Source organism: Myotis yumanensis, unplaced genomic scaffold (assembly GCF_028538775.1).
Source record: "Myotis yumanensis isolate MYYU_CA2020_CCGP unplaced genomic scaffold, mMyoYum1.0.hap1 SCAF_11, whole genome shotgun sequence".
Classification (NCBI taxonomy): domain Eukaryota; kingdom Metazoa; phylum Chordata; class Mammalia; order Chiroptera; family Vespertilionidae; genus Myotis; species Myotis yumanensis.
Window position 1 is genome coordinate 15,458,022 of NW_027223762.1, and position 15,816 is coordinate 15,473,837.

The following is a 15,816-nucleotide window of genomic DNA, read 5'->3' on the forward strand; positions in this document are numbered from 1 at the left end:
TAGGCCTTGGCCTCCCCAGGTACCGGCTTCTGCAGGCTGCGCTGTCTGGGCAGCCTCCCCGGAGGATTAGCAGGCTACACCTTTGGAGGGAGGAGAAGCGGAAATCACTCTCAGATGTTAAACTGAACCGCGGCTCTAATGGAAAGCATGAGGAGAATGCACACATGAACGTGCCCGAGGGGCTCTCTGGCAGAGCTGGCTGTGGAAGCCAGTCCAGTCCTCGCTCACGGCCGCTGCTGTTCTCCCCGGGTGGAGCCTGTTTCCATTCAGGGACATTCCATAAATACCCACGGCCCAGAAGGGACCCGATGATTACCCGCCAGGAAAGCGCTGATAAATGAGAATCCTGAACTCCAGAAGTGCATCGCGATTGACTTTGAATTCTAGAAGCCTCATGTGGGAAGACCCGTGGGGACCATTTTAGAACAAGCAGCTACTGCCCTCCCTCTGCCCCCAAACATGTACAGGTGCAGAGGCCAAGGTTAAGTAACTTGCCCCAAGGTCACCTAGGGAGCTGGCTGCGTCTGTCTTCCTTTCTCTCTCTCTCTCTCTCTCCCCCCCCCCCTTCTCCCCCTCTCTCTCCCTCCCCCTCCCTCTTCCTTTCCCCCTCCCCTCCCTCTCCCTCTCCCTCTTTCTTCTCTTTTTCTTTTTTAAGAAGCGTTCTCAACTTTTGGAAAATTTTTCAGCTCAGTGTTCTGACGACACTCATTTCTTGTCATTATTTGCTGTAACTAATAGGACTCATATTGTAGAAAGATGGGAAGAGTGTCGTCTTTCTTTTAAAGAAAATCAGTAGGTTTCAGGCTTTTTCCATCTTCCATACTGAGCCTCCTCTGGCTCATACCCCTCACCCACTTCACAGTTGTCTGTGGACTGAATCTTGCATTGAATGTTAAGGGAGATTTAGTCTTGTCTCCCGCAGGACCAAGATTTTCAGTCCAAGGTGCACTGATGGCCAAAGGTTGGCATACACACCTGTACTTGGACAAATAAAGAAGGGGCTGAAGAAATGCTGTTTGTAGGCCAATGACATTAACCTAATAAAACTGATGTCAGTAACATGTGCACTCCCACGGGACCGATAAAATCCACTTACTGTGCCGGAGACAAAGAGCCCTCCTGACTTTAAAATTCTGCTTGGCCACAAGCCTGGTGATGCAAAGCACACACATCCTCGAAAGTAGGAGATGTTTCTGTTGGGTTGTCTTTCATTATGAAATTAGGGATGATGGACAGTGCACTGGCAAATGCATAAAAATGTATATTGGGCGACTCTCAACCTTTTAAATCTTGAATTTCTCTCACGTAAAAAAAAAGTGGGCCGGACCCCACTTCTGAAAGATTGTCTCTGAGCTCTGGTGGCTCGTGCAAGATGAAGTCTGGAGCACTTTTTGAGGGGGCTGTGGTTGGGCGTGGGCTTTTGTTACTTTGCCGAGTCTTATCTGGATGCCTAAAGTTTAAACTGACGCCACAGGGCACCGTTTAGAAAGAAGGGCAGAGCGTTTTCATACGTTTTCCGAGTTTCTGATGCATTTCTGAGCGGCAGCTAGAGTAAAGTGATGAGAATGATGGCTCGGCAGCTACTTCGCTTGGATAAGAACCCCAGATCCTCCCTCTACTAGTCATTGTGTGACCTTTGGCAGCTATAAAACTCCTTCATCAGTACAATGGGCAGAATAAAATATCTACTAAAATGGTTGCTTGGGGATTAAAATTGTTAAAAAATACATTTTTATTGATTTTAGAGAGGAAGGGAGAGGGAGAGAGAGAGAGAGAAACATCAGTGATGAGAGAGAATCATTGATCGGCTGCCTTTTGCATGCCCCACACTGGGGATGGAGCCCGAAACCCAGGGAGGTGCCCTGACGGGGAATCGAACCATGACCTCTTGGTTCATAGGTCAACACTCAACCACTGAGCTACGCTGGCCGGGCAAATTTGTTGATATGTAGTAGAACAGTGCCCGACACATAGAAAGATGTTAATAAACATTAGCTGCCATCACTACCTTCATCATCTTCACATCTTTAGGGTTTCATTTTATTGGTGACTATTGATGGATGCTGCTGCTAAGCCTTCGGAAGAATTCGTAAAGTCTGTAATGCTTTCCTTCCAATGTGTTTCCTGTTAATGTTTCTGCAGCCAGCTGTGTGCCACCGTGCCAGAATGGAGGGATGTGTCTCCGGCCTCAACTCTGTGTGTGCAAACCTGGGACCAAGGGCAAAGCCTGTGAGATGACAGCCGCCCAGGACACCTCATCGCCAGTGTTTGCAGGGCAGGGTCCCGGGGCTGCGGCCTCCTGGGTCCCTCCTGAGCAAGTAGCGAAGCGCACTTCATCGAAGGCAGACACCCTCCCAAGGGTCAGCCCCGTGGCCCAGATGACCTTGACCCTCAAGCCCAAGCCGTCCGTGGGACTCGCCCAGCAGATACATTCTCAGTGAGTGTTTTGAACTTGCCTCCTGCCCGGGGGCATCTTAATTACTCTCTTAGACGAATCACGCTTTATGCCACTCTCCTTTCCCTGCACAGTGTGCAGCAAGCACTTGCGTAGTAATGTCTGTCTTCCCTTTCCTTAAGGTTTCACATGTTATGCTCACATTCCACGTCTCTGAGAAATACTCGATGCGTGCGTTTAGCCTCTGCAGGGAAGCTTTACTCTAAGCACAGACCAGAGCAGGAGTGGAGATTACAGGGAGCCGGGGTGGAAGGGAATAGGAGAGAGAATTGTTTGATTATGGTGGAGCTGTGAGTTTAAAAATCCTTGTTTTGGGAGGGCGTGCTCTCGAGTTTTTGAAATAATAATTTGAAAGAGACATAGTGTGATTTTTAAAGCTGCATGGAGAAGGTAGGGACCCCACTCTGCACAGAGAAGGTATTCCGATGGAAAGAAGGCCTCGGGAAGGGAATGTCCCGGCCTCAGGAGCAGGTGAAGTGCACCCACCAGCTGCCGTGCAGGAGCGTCTTTGGGGAATGAGCTTGTGTTCTATTTATGGGGACGAGGCCTTTTCTGAGCGTTGGGAAGTGCTGTTCTGAACACGATGAGACCCTGGATCAAGGCCGGTCTCCCGGTGCCCCTCTGCGTCTCGGCTGCCCGGGACCCTGGCGCAGATCGGTGCCTTTTAATTAGCTGCTCCGCGTGGATAACAAGACACAGGATTGACCGCAACTATCACTTGTCATTTGCCCAGGAATGTAAAATACAGGAAGTCCTCAGCTTAAGCGCGGGCTTGACCCAGGAGTGCATTTGTAAGCTTGGAATTTCCAGTGTTTTCTCCCTCCTAGGAACAGGGTCCACGTGGTGATTAGGGTCCAGTCCCCCGCAGGCGTTATTCAGTCTGCTCCTATGGATGAAATTACCCTAATTTGTACTTCCCGTTTGAAGAGGCCAACTCCTTTCCCCGCGGAGTGGGGTCCTTCTAACTTGTTCTTTCTCTTTTTATTCCCTCCTCAGTCCTCTTCTTTCTGTTTTTCTTCATTTTTTCTCTCATTTCTTATTGTCTCCCACTTCACTTCTGCCGTGATAAGTAGATTGGGGGCGGGGCTAGTTTGAAATCTAACCACATGGCGAGCATTTTATTTGGAAAATATTTATATCCTGCAACTCTCAGCAAGAAGGAATAGTAGTTATAATTAGTACTTAGTAACAGCTTTCCTAACTAATACTTAGTGACTTAGCCAGGTACTGTTTCAAATGCTTTGTGTATATTATTAACTTACAACTTACAATGACCCCATGTGGTAGGCACCGTTATTAACCCCACTTACAGATGAGGACAATGAGGTGCAGTGTGGTTGAGTAACTTGTTCAAGGCCATAATAATAATAATTAATAATAATAAGTGTTTGGATTAAAATGCCGGCAGACTAGGGAGAATAAGCAAGAGGCTGTGAGTGGAGGCAGCAGGACCCAGCATCCATGCCCTGAAGTGGAGGGTGGCCAACTTCTTCTGTGAAGGCTCAGATCTTTTGGGCGTTGGGGGACATACGGTTTCTGTCGCAGCTCCTCAGTTCTGTCGTCGTGACGCAACATCAGCCACAGACGATGCCGAAATGAACGCGTGACCGCTCCAATAAAACTTTATTTATGGCTATGGAAATTTGAATGTCATATAAATTTCACATGTCACCCAATATCATTCCTCTTTTGATTTTTTCCTCCCCTCAACCCTTTGAACATGCAAAAGTCATTCTTAGCTTGTAGGTCGTGGGCCAGCTTTTTGGCCCATGAGCTGTGGTTTGCTGACCCCTTCTGTAAAGGATTGTGGTGCTTTTTGGTGCCAGAAAACGAATGTAACTGTGCCCTTGAAGTGATGTAAAGCTTCGGTTATACCACACCGAGGCATCTCTCTCCCAGCATTGTTCTGGATCTCCAGAACCGTTCTGCGTTGAACTGTGCCTTGGCACTCAGAGTCAGATTGCTGTGCACGGCAATTATTTTTTTTCCAGCGTCGTTACTTACATAAACTGTGAAGTCATTTACAAGCGACATCATTCATCTTGAATAGCACCATCCACTGTTAGACCGTGACCCTCTGTGATGTGTATGTATGAGTTGTTAGCGAGAACCATATGTCAGACGTCAAATAAAGGAGCAAACTTTTTCTTTTTTCTTTTTTTGGTAACAGCGGTATAATTTGGACAAGAATGTTGTGAGTCAAAGAGGAGGCTAAGGTTTCAGCTCTTACTTGGCGTTGGGAAAATAGAAGTCATTGTGGGCATACCTTGTTTTATTGCGCTCCCTTTTATTGCACCTTGGTTTATTGCACCTCTCAGATATTGCGGTTTTTTTTTGTTTTTTTTTTAACCAATTGAAAGTTTGTGACGACCCTGTGTTGAATGAGTCTGTTGGTGCCATTTTCCCAACAGGATCAATGGTGGTTAGTATTTTTTAGCAATAAAGAATTTTTAAAGTAAGGCATTTTTTAGACAGAATGCTATTTATTGCATACTTAATAGGCTACAGTATATTGCAAGCATAACTTTTACATGCACCAGGAAACCAGCAAGTTTGTGTGAGCCATGGCATTGCATCACACCATTTGGGGGACCAGGCCTGCCCTGTTTCCCAGGTATGCCTCTAGATAATGTGCTTCAGAGACAACATGTCTACCGGGTGCTTTTGGGTAAGAAGAAGAGATGGCCTGAGGTACTAACCAGTCCTGATAATTTCTTGAAAACCTTTTATAGGTTGCCCTGTTATTTGGGCACTGCAGGGAGTATTGAGATGCACAAGATCCAGTTCTGTTCTTAAGGAGATTTTGAAATAGGTGGCTATCACTTGAGAGGGAGGCACAGGGAGGGGGAAGTTGGCCCACTGATGAATTTAGGGAATGACACCATCACCTGAACTCATATTTAATCAAACTGCCAAGGAAGCTCAGATGATAGGGCCATTTTTGCCACTTTTGAGAAATGTAACAATTCTCGAGTTATCTTATTTTAAGGTGCTTGAGTGTCCTCACGACATGACGCTGGGACACTGGCCTCCCAGGGCACGTGACCCCATGCTGGAGCGAGCCAGGACACAGCCACCGGGCCATTTCAGTCTTCAGTCTGGGAAACGGTATACCTTCACTTCTCCCTTATTCTACTCATCAGAAGTGAGTCGCCAAGTCAGACCACCCTCCAAGGGAGAGGAATTTAGCTGTATTCCTTGAAGGGAGAAATAGCAAAGAATTTGTGGATGTATTTGAAAAGGACCGCATCGAGGACACGAATGGATTGGAACTTGATGTAGATGAAGACTAGTGGTAATAAAAAGTTCTAAAGATTGCTTGAAACCCACTTTAAAGACTAAGATGTCAACCAAGCAATTCCAAAAAGACACAATGAAACAAAATGGGAAAAAAAAAGTAATGGCTCCTTCATGAGCTGACGAAAGGAATAAATGACGGGTCATCTTGCTGCAAACACACTCTGGCACCCCCTTTTCTGATGCCCTGAACGTGCACCTAACTTTATAACGTTGGATTCTTTAGAAAGTCCATGTTAACTCTTCAGGCTGCTCTCATAATTGCATCCTATAGACGTTATTCCCATGTCGCTGTCAGTGCATTTGGAGAATTGCCACTGTTCAGTCACAGGTCTTGTCTTGAGTTACCTGCTTAAAAAGGTAAGTCGGGGCTGGGAGACTCCACGAGGGAACAGCATTCAAAACTCTTTAGCTTTCCAGAGCTTATTCCTCACCTGCCAGTATCATTATTCACATGAATACATTGAGGTTTCCCATAAAAGTTTGTTTTTGGCCCTCCTGCTGCTCCATGGAGCTGCTTTGACTGGTGTGAAATTGCCTGCTGGGCTTTGCCAAGTGGGGAGCTGTTATCTGCGCTGTGTCAGGCGGAAGCACTTTTGCAGGAGACAAGGTACCCAGTCCCCTCTCTTTCGGCTGGAGAAGGAAGCCTGGTTTTACTCAGGATGTGATGTCAAATCTATCTCGAGAGCTCACATGGGTCCAGTCTTTTTTCTTCCCTGGGGCTGGGTACTTTCATCATCTGTGGTACCCTGGTGTTCCAAAGGGTTGTGGCTAGCTTCTCGGGAAAAATTAGTTTTTTTCCTGTCTCAGATCACTTGAGGGGACTGCATTTATCCGGTGTCATTGACTGTCCCTCTGTCCGGCATCTTCTTTCCAGGGATGTGGGGAAGAGAAAAGAAGCGAATTAGAAAACATCCTTTTATAAGGCGGGAGTAATTCAAACGCATCGAGCATTTATCAAGTGATACGGAGAAGGTCCTTTAAAATCCACATGGAGTTGATGGGTTGCACCTTCAAAGGTGTTGAGAAGTGAATTCTCCTCATGTCCCCGGGGTCAGTGGATCGGAGGCAGCCTTGGGTGACGTCTGTGCCGGGAAGAAGTTCTCGGCCTCCTCTCACTGTGGTTAGGTCTTAAAGAAAACTAGATGCTGTGACCCTGACAAGGATGGGAGAGGTTGTGGAATGTTCCTGGACTTATTCTGCTCTCCTCATTACCAGCAACAACAACGGCAAGATGTAAAGTTGTTCCCTCTATTTGGACTCTCTCATAGCCCTACAGAAAAAAACCCAAGACCCTCCAGCAGTGAAACTACACCAACAGTGAAAACTGTAGGGAGAAGGTTCAAGCTTTCTGTAGCACTAGCAGTTGAGATTGGGACATTTGAACTTTTGAAAGAAACCAAGGAGGTGGCCAGTACTCAAACATACAGTTTCCCCAATGGTCTGCGGCTGCAGGGGCACTTTGCTCGGTGTGGATCCCTACCCCCAACCCTCACTCTGTCCACACTCGCCCAGGCTTCGCTTCTGTGCTTCCCCGTACTTACCACGATCACAGCTACACAGTTTTTCATCTCTAGCTGCGTAGGTACACAGCGGGGTTACAGTAAATGTTTACCTGGAGAAAACAATGTAAATGTCTAAATCCCTGTCCAAGGATTGTCCCATGTATGCTTATATTGCAGAAGTTACCTTTTTGTCTTAGAATATACTGTTTGCCTTTGTAAAACCCTGAACATTTTGCAAAGTACTTTGTATTCCTTGTTGTATTTGATCTGCCCAACCAGTCTATGAGATGGAGGCTTTTTAAAAAAGAATTTTATTTATTTATTTTTATTATTTATTATTATTTTAAAGAGAGAGAGAGAGACAGACAGACAGACATAGATGTGGGAGGAAATCGGACCAGCAGTCTTTGGTGCATGGGTTGATGCCCAACTAATTGAGCCACACTGGCCAGGGCAAGATGGAGGTTTTGGTCTCTACTTTAAGAAGTGGAACAGAAGCAGAGGGGGAGAGTGTTCATTTCAGGACATTTTAGGCATAGGATGAGAACTAAAAATTGAACCAATGACTCATTTCAACCTTTTACATGCATTTATTATAACCTTTTTAAAAATTGAAGTTAAATTGACATTGCATAGAGAGGAGTCCACAGATCAGAAGTGTACACAGCCCGGTGATTTCCCACAGTGAGATCGCACTCGTATGTGTACCACCCACATTGAAGAGCAGAGCATTGCTTCTGTTTCTAGGTCTTCCCTCCCTTGCTCCCGATAGGGGCCACTGTCTTGACTTCTAACCAGAGATTAGTTCTGTCTGTTTCTGAACTATATATAAATGAATCAGACAATGAGATTCATCTATGTCATTTTATGTTTTCATTTACATTGCCAAGGATTGGCCTATTATATGAATATACTACAACTTATTACTTATTCTTCTCTTGATGGAAGTCTGGAATTTTCCCAGTTTTTGGCTTTTATGAATGATGCTGTGTAGGCAGGCATATGTGGGAATTCTAGAAGACCTTTGTGAACTCATCAGAAAACCAAGTCCAACTGGGTACAGCGATGTCAAGGTTTGAGAAAGACTTCATAATCCATTGTGGAAAGTTGGATCATGCTGGTATCTGTGGGTCAGCACTGGTTTGTTGTTTGAGGAAACCAGGCACTTGGGGGGAATGGTGGGGTGATGTAGTGTTTAAGGAACTGGAAGCAAGGAACTGTTTCCTCCTGAGAACCGGCAGGAGGAGTGAACTGTGGGGTGGGGTTGGGAGAGGTAGGCGAAGGGCAGGGGAAGTCAAGTTGTCTTCCACCTGTAGGGTCCCATGAGGAAAGCTTGGCCAAAATTAGTTTTGAGATACAACCAGTAACTGACTGGGTTTAAATTCTGGTCAAAGAATTATATGGAAACTCCAAGTCTGCAATTGAAAAGGGCAAGTTCTAGGGTAGTTTGCTACCCAATTTATTTGCTAGAAATCAGGATGGTGTTTTGTTGCTATGTAATAATAATAATAATAATAATAATTATAATTATGATAACAGTCTATATATATAAAAGCCTAAGTGACTGGCTGGCCCGTAGCTATGACACACACTGACCACCAGGGGGCAGACAGTCAACGCAGGAGCTGCCAAGCGACAGCAACTTTGCAGAGTGCCCTCTCGCACTCCGGGACCCCTGGGGGATGTCGGACTGCCGGGTTTTGGCCCAATCCCCGCAGGCCAGGCCGAGGGACCCCACCGGTGCACGGGCCTCTCGTATATACAATAACAACTAATATTTACTGAGTGTTTAATCTGTGCCAGGAGCTATTAAGTCCTTTCTAAATATTATCTCGTTTAATCCTCTCACAAGAATGTGAGCTAGATACTATTATTATCCCCGTTTTGCATGCCGAGGGGATTTCAGGTGCAGAAGGATTAAGCAATTTGCCGAAGTTCGAGTAGCTCGTGAGGAGCCAGGATTCATGTTGAGGCAGTCTGTAAGCAATAAGTCTGCATTGCTTCTTTCTTTGATGGCATTTGTATTCATTTCCTATCACTACTGTAACAAATTGTCACAAATGTAGGGACTTAACACAAACTAATTGTCTCCTAATTGTGAGGTCAGATGTCTGGAATGGGTGTCACTGGGCCAAGATCAAGATGTTGTTGGGGCTGCGTTCTTCCCAAGGCTCCAGGGGAGAATGTTTCTTTTCTTTCCCAGCTTCCAGAGGCGCCTTAATTCTGTGTCTGGTGGCCCCTTTTCCACCTCCAAAGCCACCAGTGTTGGGCTGAGTCCTTCTCCCTGCCCCCCTCTTCCACTTTTAAGGACACCTGTGATTGTGTGGGGTCCCCTGGAACACTCCAGGATAATTTCCTCATCTCAAGGCAGCGGTTCTCAACCTGTGGGTCGCGACCCCTTTGGAGGTCAAACGACCCTTTCACAGGGGTCGCCTAAGACCATCAGAAAACACATATAATTACATATTGTTTTTGTGATTAATCACTGTGCTTTAATTAATGTTCAATTTGTAACAATGAAATTGGGGGTCACCACAACATGAGGAACTGTATTAAAGGGTCGCGGCATTAGGAAGGTTGAGAACCACTGTCTCAAGGTCAGCTGATGGTCAGCCTCAATTCCATCTGCAACTTGAATTGTCATTTCCCGCTCACAGGTTCAGAGAAGTAGTCCATGGACATCTTTGCGGGCAGGGGCAAATACTGCAGTATTTTACCAGGGACCCAGTCTTGCCAATCTTCCCTGCTACTCAGGAGTGAGCTGCAGCCACAGGGATAGTAAATAATTATCACTAGACCCTTCAATGAATTGCAGAGCCAGCCCTGTGACTCTCATAAAAGAGAGTTAGATTTAAATACATCACATAGATTTAAGGCCTAACTGTGGCCCCCGCTGTTCTCTGAAATCTTGGGACCAGCACACTCAGGCACTTGTGGGTGGAAGCGGGGAATCAAGAAATCAAGGCCTTGAAATGACCAGACACCAGGAGGGCCCGGCTCATGGGACTAGGGATTGAAACGTCCACACCACTCATTAATAAGTGGCTTTTGGCGTACAGTGGCCCCACCCACTACACAAAGTGGCCTGTGGACTCTGAGTAGGAGGAGTTGGGAAGGGACAGGAGTGGGAGGGGGCTAAGGATGTCCCTCTCTACGACAATTACACTGTGGCCCTTAAGCCTGATCAGGTGTTTCCCATAGGATTATTCTTGGACGTGGAAATAAATCTGTGCACGACAATTGAATTAATTTGTTGTCAGAGGACCGCTTGCAAACCGACAGTAGAACCAGGCTTGAAACACCCGTGAATCCACCGAGAAGCGGTTGGAACAGAACACAGTTTGGCTGACCCGTGGGACCCGGGAGCTGTGGGCCAGGCCTGCAAGGCTGATGTCAAATGCAAGAACGATTTTCAGAGCCCGACTTGGGGTGTTGTGCCGATTACAGTAAAAATCACATTTGGCTGCGTTCGGCATTCCATAGATACTGCGCCTGAATCCTTCCAGGGTGCCTCTGGGGTCGCACTAAATCCTCTTTCCTTGTTTGCCTTGGCCGAAGAGTTTGTTTTCATTTGAGCAGAGTGTAGACTACATTTTAAGACCACATTTTTATAGCAGCTCTTTGGGATCAGAATAAAGAGCCAATAAGATGTGAGTTCTGTGTGAGGGAGGGGACAAGAACACCTCAGGTTACATAAAACATGCCCAAGTAGGAAATAAAAAGCAACGTTAAATAGCCTACATGGTAGGTATGCTTTTACTGAGGTTCTTGACGTCGAGTTTATTTCTGCCTCTTTATTTGTGCCTCAGAGGTGTTAGGGAGGACCCAGCAGAAAGGGCTGGTCTCATGGTCCTGGAGGCAAGAGCTTCTAAGTGGAAAGAATGTCTACTTACACGCACGGAAAAGAGAACCCCTAGATTTGCTGATCCAGGAGAAAATGTCTGCCGTTAGCTAGGACTGCTATTTTCAGACAAGAGGTTTAAGTGTCGTGCAGGAGAGTGGGAGGGACCAGCAAGGCCAGCGGGTTGGGGGCGGGGGACGAAACAGTGGATTGGACAATTCCCATTCCCATTGGAGTTAGGTGCGCTTTCCTGTTGGGGGGGAAAAGGCGGGTGGGCGGCTTTGACTGTCCCCTCTGTCCCAAGCGCTCAGGGCTTTATAAAGTATGAGAGAATTAAGCCCAAACCTGTGTCCACAACTAGAGGGATCTTTTCAAAAGATAACTCTCTTGTTGCCCTGCCCTGGCTTCTCAGTGCTCTGAGGATAAAGACCGGTTCGCCACTCCCGGGGGATCAGGCTGCCTGGTCTCATTTGTCCCCTTCCCCTGGTTGTCCCCATACACAGGCAGCTGTTGACCCTGCCATCCTTCCTGGCACCTTTTCTCTGCCTCTCACCCTTCTGCCCTCACCCCCCTCCTCTGTGCCCCATGCACGCTCTCCTCTCCCCTAATCAGCACCTGCTCATCCTCCTGATCTCAGTTTCCTCTGGGAAGCATTCTCTGCTGCCCGTTACTCCCTGGGGAGACTTTCTTAGCCCCCCCACTCTTCACAGCATTCATTGCAGTTCCTGTGCTTTCCTCCACCTGGCCCTGCGCTTACTTGGTGAATGAGTCAATGAGGGTGATCGCACAGGACTGCTCTCAGTGGCAAAGTCTGACTCTGCAGGAATGCAAGGCAGATAACACATCTTCTAGGCTGCCTCAGTTTCCCCAAAGTAATGAGAAGAGACCAGTTCAAAGGGTCACTGATGGGAGCAGGCACAGGTTTACTCAGCCACCCCACTCACCAGGGCAGGATAGTAGCTCGGGCTGGGCGTCCCCTCCTCCCTTACTCCCTCGGTGTGATGGTGGGCCCCGCCTGCGTGTACCTGTCAGTGTCACCAGGAGTTCTCATTGGTCAGACTCCACTCAGTGCTCGGACCTCGCAGTGCTAGGTCTTCCTGCTCCTTGCGCTTCCTAGGTCGCACACAGAGGTGACAGCAGAGCCCTGGCCGCCCGTCTCGTGGGAAAATTCCAGACACTGACACTGTAAAGCCAGTTTCTGAGCTTGAACTTTGTAAGCCTCATAAGTATTTAATTAAATATTAATAATTTGAACTTTGATGCAGAATTGGCTCAACTCTCATAGGAAGGAACCGGGGACAGCAGGCAAACTTCATTTGTCACTCAGTGTTCATGTGATGCCAGCGTGATGGGTGTGATTCACGGAGCGCGCTGTTCCCAAAGCAAAGGAGGATTTTACCAATATCAGTATCTTTGAAGAGAATTACTGTGGATTCTTGTCCTGTTGGGAAGTTATTTGAGCATCATGGAAAATAGAACAAGTGTATTAGGGTGTTTTTTTTGTTGTTGTTTTGTTTTGTTTTTACATCTTCCAAAATTTTCAACCAGCGCAGACCATAAAGTTTTATAACTTACGGGGTGAATGTCTTCCCAGGGTCACACAGGAAGGTAGAAGCAGAGCTGTGACCTGAACCTGACCTCTTTTTTTTTTTTTTTTTGTTAATCTTCACCCAAGGATATTTTTCCATTGATTTTTAGAGAGTTTAAGGGAGGGGGAGAGACAGAGAGGGAGAAACATGGATGTGAGAGAGATGCATCTCCTCCCACACATGCCCGACCAGGCCGGGGGATTGAGCCTACAACCAAGGTACGTGCTGGAACTGAACCCAGGACCCTTCAGTCCTTGGGCCGACGCTCTATCCACTGGGCAACACTGGCTAGGGCTGAACCTGACCTCTTATTCCATGTTCTCTTTGCTATCTTTCTTATGCCATAGTCTGGCTTTTTTTTTTTTTAATTAAAATTGTGAAAAAATTTTGCACAATATTTTGAAGTATTTTTTTATAAATAAGGATAGAGAAGTGAGACATTTTCATTTCATAAATTTTAAGTGAATCAATGTTGTCAGACAAAAAATTGTTTATTTTCAAAACAATCAAGGTTCACTTAGTCAAAGCATATTCCATCTCATGAAGAAAATGTGACGATTACTTCATTATAGGAAGTCACCAGTGTGGAAGCTGTTGCCAAATATTTGAAGATTAGCTGGACTGTGTGTCACACGTACGGAATTTATTTTTGAAACTTTCTCATTGTAGGGCTGTCTTGACACACACATCACCCTGATTGCTTTCAAAGTGCCGCCTTTTTAGTCTCTGCCTGGTGTTGGTGCTTTGCCAGCGCTGGTATTTGGAGACTGGATGGACAGAATCTAAAGTGAGACTTCATTCTTTCTTAATTTGTTCAAAGCCTCTTTATGCAGCAGCTAATCCTTCCTAATTATATTGCTCGGAAGGATGTTCTTAACTCAAACAGGAAGATGACACGGGCATTTTGAGAAGATTAGGGTGCACTTTACTCCGGGAAAAGAACTTTGAAAGGAAGCGATCTCCCTTTCCCATTTCTCACTCCCTGGGAACAAATAACCTCTTCCTTTCCCCCCTCTCTCCCCCACGTGGAATTCTCTCTTTCTGTTCCTCTCCCATTCCTGTAACTCCTACTTAGCTCTGGACTTCACTAAGCTCTTTTGAAGGAGTAAATAAAAGTTCCTAAAAATTCCATTGTCCTGTGTGAGGCAAGCATTTCACAACTTACTTGCCTTAATGTCTTGAAAGGTGACTCATGAATCTATCAGGGGTCCTCAAACTTTTTAAACAGGGGGCCAGTTCACTGTCCCTCAGACCGTTGGAGGGCCGGACTATAGTTTAAAAAAAAATCTATGAACAAATTCCTATGCACACAGCGGCGGCAAAAACACCCGGCGGGCCGGATAAATGTTTTCGGCGGGCCGCATGTGGCCCGCGGGCTATAGTTTGAGGACCCCTGAATCGTTTGAAAATTTTGTGTGCGTATTAGAAATACTTTACATAAGGTTGAAATGCTTTCCAATCTCCTTGATTAATTTCTTGGTTGCTATGTTGCTTTGTATTAATTTAATGTAGTGATTTTTAAGTCAAAGTAAATGTTAGTTAGTCACATGTGGCTATTAGATACTATGTTGGACAGTAAGTGTGGTCACTTTCAAATAAGACTTTGGTCAATCAAATAAGTTATAGTTTGTAAAGTCTTAGTGGTTTTAAATATTCCTGTGATGTATGATTTTATCACATTGCTTACAGATTTATTTCAATTTGGTTTTCTTAGATTTTTTTTGTGAGGTCGAACATTTTTTACATGTTTATTCACATACTTCTTATGTGAATAATCTGCCAACATTCTTTATCCCATTTTCTATTACATGGTCTTACAAAAAAATTTTTATTTGTAAGAACTCTTTTCATATGAAACTTCCCATTTGTCAAACATTTCAAGAACTCCCAAAGGAGGGGGTACCTGTATGCAAAGAATGTTACTAGTACTTACTTAATTTTTTAACTCCAAAATTTGGAAAAAAAAACTTCTTAAATTGATTTTTTTTGGGGGGAAATTCCACTTGTCTATGAGGACAAGAATATAATCTATTACTCATTGAGTAATATATTTCAGAATTCTTCTGTCCTATGCGAGGCTGTTGATTGACACAGACAAAAATCTTTATGTACCACTGAACCACCTATAACCACCATGAAGATAGAATCACAACTCTCCTCACCTCCACAACACACATTTTCGGTTTACTGTAGTTGATTCATTCAGTCTGTCAGCAAATACTTATTGAGTGTCAACCACATGCCAGGTCATGTTATTGGTAATCCAATTAAAAGGATCAAGCTAACATGCTTAAAAAATAGTTAATGATATAGGATAAGTACTTAATTGACTACTACCTGTTATAAATTCTAGTGGAGAATTAGGAAGTGAGTACTGGAGCAAAGGAACATTTACCTGAGTCTGGAAGATTTGGGGAAGTGAAGGAGAGGCTGACCTTTAAGTGCAGGAAATAATAGGGTGGAAGATATGTTGGAATGAGTCTCCTATTTCCACAGGACTGGCGGGAGATTGATCTATTTAGGAAGAATAGAGCAGTAGGAGATGAGATTGGGTGGGTAGGACCAGATTATGGAAGGCCTTGACAATCAGAGAGAGGATCTTTGAGTGGGGCTGTGAGAAATGGAGAGATGCCTCTCACAGCCACTAAAGAAGTATAAGACTTACCTGTGGGAAGCTAGGTTAGGTGGTTGATGGGCAGGTTAGAGAAAGGGATGCCTAAAGTCTTAAGAGGAAAGCTAATTTCCTTTAAAACAGAGGGATGCAGACTATCTACCAGTCAAGAAGATGGTTCCTTTAGATCCCAGCTGAGGAGTTACGTGTAGTCTAATGATTCATTCTCTCTCTCTCTCTCTCTCTCTCTCTCTCTCTCTCTCTCATCAAATCAAATAATACATAATCTTCGCTTCGGGAGTGGGGGACAGTGGAAATTGCCTTTGAATGCTTTCCTTTCCTTACTCCACTGTACCCCTGTTTTCAAATTCACCAACCCATAATCAGAACAAGATTCTTCTGTGTTGGTCAGATGAACACTCTCAGCTTTTGTGGCAGTTCATCATGACCTGCAGAAAAATCAAGATCTTGGTTTCTTCTTCAAACGTTCATCAGACTCTGGTTTTCTATCATTACCT

The 15,816-nt window shown here is 45.3% G+C and overlaps 1 protein-coding gene across 7 annotated transcripts in view; it reads left to right on the top strand.

Annotated features, from left to right (window-relative positions):
• LTBP1 (latent transforming growth factor beta binding protein 1) overlaps window positions 1-15,816 on the top strand; it is a 344,698-nt gene that overhangs the window by 38,820 nt on the left and 290,062 nt on the right. For all 7 annotated transcript variants that reach the window (XM_070428970.1, XM_070428975.1, XM_070428973.1 and 4 more), the window contains one exon: window positions 2,143-2,437. In XM_070428970.1, the coding sequence (XP_070285071.1) occupies window positions 2,143-2,437 (295 nt within the window). The remainder of the gene's footprint in view (window positions 1-2,142; window positions 2,438-15,816) is intronic.